Source organism: Hylobates moloch, unplaced genomic scaffold (genome assembly GCF_009828535.3).
Source record: "Hylobates moloch isolate HMO894 unplaced genomic scaffold, HMol_V3 SCAFFOLD_2441, whole genome shotgun sequence".
Taxonomy (NCBI): Eukaryota; Metazoa; Chordata; class Mammalia; order Primates; family Hylobatidae; genus Hylobates; species Hylobates moloch.
The window spans coordinates 4,082-8,292 of record NW_026654716.1 but is presented as its reverse complement, the minus strand read 5'-3'; the positions used below and the strand labels follow the sequence as shown (position 1 = coordinate 8,292).

Below are 4,211 nucleotides of genomic sequence, written 5' to 3'. Positions count from 1 at the left end.
GGGGGGGTGTGGTATTTGAAGGTGTGTGTGTGTGTGAGAGAGATTGGGGGTGTCCGGGCAGTGTGAGAGCAGATGTGTGAGGTGCCCAGGCGCCAGCCTCCCCAGTTATGGTGTGTTCTACCCTTACCAGGATCCTCCTGGGGAGGAAACGGGAGGGGAACAGGGCTGAGAAGGTGGCCAGGTCCTGGGCGCCTGTGAAGCTATATAAGTAGAAGCCTTTGGGCAGGTTCAGCCAAGAGCTCTAGCCACCCTGTGAGGGGTCCAGCCTGGCCTGCAAAGAAGTGGCAGTAGGTTGTCCCGAGTATGGCTGGCTGCCAGCTGTCTTTAGATTGAACCTGTGCTGCCTGGCTTGTTGGCATGTTTGGAAGTACCGTTGTCCTGGGACGTCCCTTGGAAAGCTTCCTAGTGTCGTTTGCTGAGTGTCAGCCGTGTCCGGTGGGGCAGGGCCCCTCATCCCAGGTGCAGGATGACTGCTGGCAGGAGCCTGAGTGGCTCAGCTCTTGAGGGCGATGCAGAGGGGTGGACGGTGGTCTGCCTATGCCGTGAGCGCCTTGTTGCATGGCCTGGCCTGCGAGACTTCCTTGGGAACTGGCTCCTGGGTTCTCCTCCCTCCCTGCCCAGCATGTCTAGTCCTGGGGGAGCTTACACTCTGGCTGGTCCTCCTCCTCCTCGAGCCCAGTTTGAATCATTTCTTTGGGGGTCTTCCCTGATGCCCTGTGCTGCTCCCAGAGCCTGGGTCAGGTTGTGGGTTGTTGTGTGTGCATCATAAGTTGGTCCTGGGCCTCTGGGCATCTGGGCAGAGCCATCTGCGTAGCCAGCAGTGTCTTGTGCCCATCATGGGCCCTTGGTAGACAGGGAAAGTAGCAGTGGGTAGAGGCTGGCCTCTGGGTAGGGTGTCGGAGAGGCTGTGGGCTGGTTCAGGGGCGGGGTGTGAAGGGGGCATGCAGGGGGCCTGGCATCCGCTGTGGCGGGCTGCAGTAGACGAGACCCCCCTCAGCTCCCAGTTCAGATGGTGACATGTAGGGGTATCCTGGGGGTGCATGTGGCCTGGACTGGGCATGGGCACCTGGGATGGTCTGGGTTCTCAGGGAGCTGTTCTGAAGAGTGGTCGCCTGCAGGGCCATCTCCCCTTGGGACTGCCTGTGCCTGGGGAGTTGGGATGGAGGCGTCCATTGCAGGCCGTGGCTCTGTCTCCTGTGCCCTCCAGGCTTCAGTCATTGGGGGGATGCAGGTGGGCACTCCTGCATCAGTCATGGGGATGCATGGCCGCGGCCCCCAGTGGGCTCCCTTCTGGCAACTGCCCCACTTTCTAGCCTTCTGCTGCCCCCCCACTTTCAGATAGGCTGGCTCTATGTGTTGGGTTCCCTCAGGAAAGACTGGGCCCCCTGGGCCTTGTGCCCTGATGTCTGACCCTGGGCTTCTGACTTCACGGCCGGGGTCAGAATCAAGGGGATCAGGGTTGGGCTTGAGTGCAGCCCTGGGATGCAGCTGGGGCCTGCTTTGCTAGCTCTGCTTCTCTGCATTTCTGGAGGTGGGGGTCTGTGTGCCAAGTGGTCTTGAACACAGCTCAGGAGCTCCTCATGGAGATGGCCTTATGGTCAGGGAGCAGGCTGCCCATTCCTGGTTAGGATGGTCCTGGTTTTAAGTGAATATGGGGCATTTTCAAAGAGGTTTGAATAAAACTCAGGCACTGTGGTACTTTGTCTAAGCCTGGTTCTGCAACCCCAGACTGTCCCTGTGTTGCCTGAAACAGACCTCTCAGGTTGGTGAGCAGGGTGCTCTGTGGCCGAGGGCTGGGTGGGCTGCCCTTTGCAGTCATCCCACCATCTTCACGAGCTTCTCTCTCCTCAGTCACGCCGATGATGGAGCTGAAGCCCAACGCAGGTAGCGACCGTGCCTGGGTCTGGAACACCCACGCTGACTTTGCCGACGAGTGCCCCAAGCCAGAGCTGCTGGCCATCCGCTTCCTGAATGCTGAGAGTGAGCCAAGGGGCCCTGGGGACCTGCCCGACTTGGGGCTCACCTGCTTGGCAGCGTGGCGGGTTATGTGCAACAAACGCTGTTGCCTTTTGGGGAGAGGAGGCAGTAATTGGGAAGTGTGTCGTGTGGGCTGCCCTGCCCTGCTGTTTGGGGGCCATGCCCAGACTGAAGCCATGAGCAGCGCCTTCCCCCTTAAACTCAAAGCTGTGCCAAGTAGCTGGTGAACAGCAGTGCCCGCTCAGCCGCCTTGTGGCTGGCACTTTGGTTTGCTCTTCAAGCTCCGGTTCCCATCAGGTGTTGCGGTGCCCGAGGCCCAACCCAGGGCTTCCTCCCAGTGCTGATCCTCATGCCAGGCTTCTGGTTCACTGGGGCCAGGGGCCCCTCATGGTTGCCTGGGTGCCAGCAGGGGCTGGGCAGAGAGATCCACAGGCCCAGGCTGATCTCTCCCCTGCTCAGAAGTCTTTCCAGTCCAGATCGTCCAAGCTGCGTCCAGTGGCTCCTGGAGTAGTCAGTGGGTACTGTGGCCTGGCGCCTGGTAGCTGGCCGTTTGGTGCCGAGTGACCTTGTCCTTGGCTCTGGGAGTGGCTGCCCCAGCAGCCTTTCCAACACGGTTGGGAGCCAAGCCTGTGGCAAAGAGGCCCATGCCCCTTGGTTGCCCAAGGGTCCGTGCTCTACCACTCTGCCCAAATGGGTGCAGTCAGATGAAGACAGAAGGCCAGGGCTGATGTCAGGTGGACCAGTCCTTTCTTAGGTCAGAAATTACCATGAAATGGGTCTTCTCTGAATCCCGACTCTTCAGATCCGGCAGGGCATGTCCCTTCCACTGCTCACAGTTCTTAGGAAGTCTTCGCTCTCCCTTCCACAGATGCACAGAAATTCAAAACAAAGTTTGAAGAATGCAGGAAAGAGATTGAAGAGAGAGAAAAGAAAGGTGACGTGGTGCCATGGGTCGGGGGGCTTCTTTGCAGACTCACTCTGCACCTGACTGTACTTCCAGGCGGGTGCTTTTTCTGTCTGCCAGATAAACATTCCAGGGTGCTGTGGCCGCCTCACCTATCCAGGGCGATGCAGCTCTCTGGGGACACAGGTGCTTCCTGGGGAGCCCTGTGCACTTGTCAGTGTTGCTGGCCTCACATCCAATTGGGCAGGCATTGGAGTCCAGGCACTGCCTGGAGCTCACCAGAAGGTGCTTTATGATGGTCCTCGGTTTGTCTCAGAGGGCTTGGTCACCTCTGCCACGAGGCTGGACTGCAGCTGTGGTGGCAAGTGACCAGATGTCACTGAGCAGCCTGACCATGGTCTAGAGAGTGCTTGAATGCATCCCCTTGGCTACCTTTCGTCATTGAATTTCAAGAAGACAGACTCCAGGAGGCGGCTTGGCCAGGCAGGAGTCTGTCCTGAGGGCGGGCAAGCCGCTGTGGGTGGGTGACGGCACTTGGGACCGGCTTGGCGAGGGCCATGTGCTTGAATGCACCGTGCTTCTGTTTTCTCATTGTGCTGCTTGTGTTTTTAGCAGGATCAGGCAAAAACGATCATGCCGAAAAAGTGGCGGAAAAGCTAGAAGCTCTCTCGGTGAAGGAGGAGACCAAGGAGGATGCTGAGGAGAAGCAATAAATCGTCTTATTTTATTTTCTTTTCCTATCTTTCCTTTCCTTTTTTTAAAAAATTTTTACCCTGCCCCTCTTTTTCGGTTTGTTTTTATTCTTTCATTTTTACAAGGGACGTTATATAAAGAACTGAATTCAACATTCAGGTTGTTTTTTTTTTTGTTTCTAAGTTTTTGCCCTATTGAAGATGACTTCAGAAAATCCATTCCCCAGTCATGAAAATGTACTGTGCTAACTTTCTTTTCCATAGTGGAAACACTTATTTATAGTCATCAAAAATAGTGAATAAAAAACACATTTGGAACCTGGACCAGATGGCAGGACTGTGTGTGTACGGGCCCCTGCGCTGTGTGCCGCTTGCCTAAGCCCCTCAGGTGTATGTCCAGGCCTGTCCGCAGCCCAGCCTGGGTTCCTGGGAGATTCGCCCTGGTGTCTGAGGTCGTGCAAGTATCTTGCTGTGGGCCTTGAAGCTGAGGTGTCTTGAGCTGGTGCTGGTGAGGGAGCCTGGCCAGGGGTGTCTGGTGCCAGGTGTGGTACTGATGCATGGCTGTGGGCTGGGCAGCGTGGGCTCTGTGGAGGCAGGCTCCACTGTGCCTTATGGCCTGAACAGCCACTGCTTTTTTT

The 4,211-nt window shown here is 56.9% G+C and overlaps 1 protein-coding gene and 1 non-coding gene across 2 annotated transcripts; both read left to right on the top strand.

Moving 5' to 3' along the window:
- Positions 1 to 1,748: 1,748 nt before the first annotated feature.
- LOC116464964 (ran-specific GTPase-activating protein-like) lies at positions 1,749 to 3,897 on the top strand (the record flags this gene model as incomplete). Its single annotated transcript, XM_032148191.2, has 3 exons — positions 1,749 to 1,980; positions 2,846 to 2,911; positions 3,494 to 3,897. Coding segments are annotated over 3 exons (399 nt in total), but the record flags the coding sequence as incomplete, so codon positions are not given.
- Positions 2,945 to 3,069, top strand: LOC116464965 (small nucleolar RNA SNORA77). The gene has a single exon (XR_004247065.1). It is a non-coding gene; the product is annotated as a small nucleolar RNA SNORA77 (small nucleolar RNA).
- Positions 3,898 to 4,211: the final 314 nt, after the last annotated feature.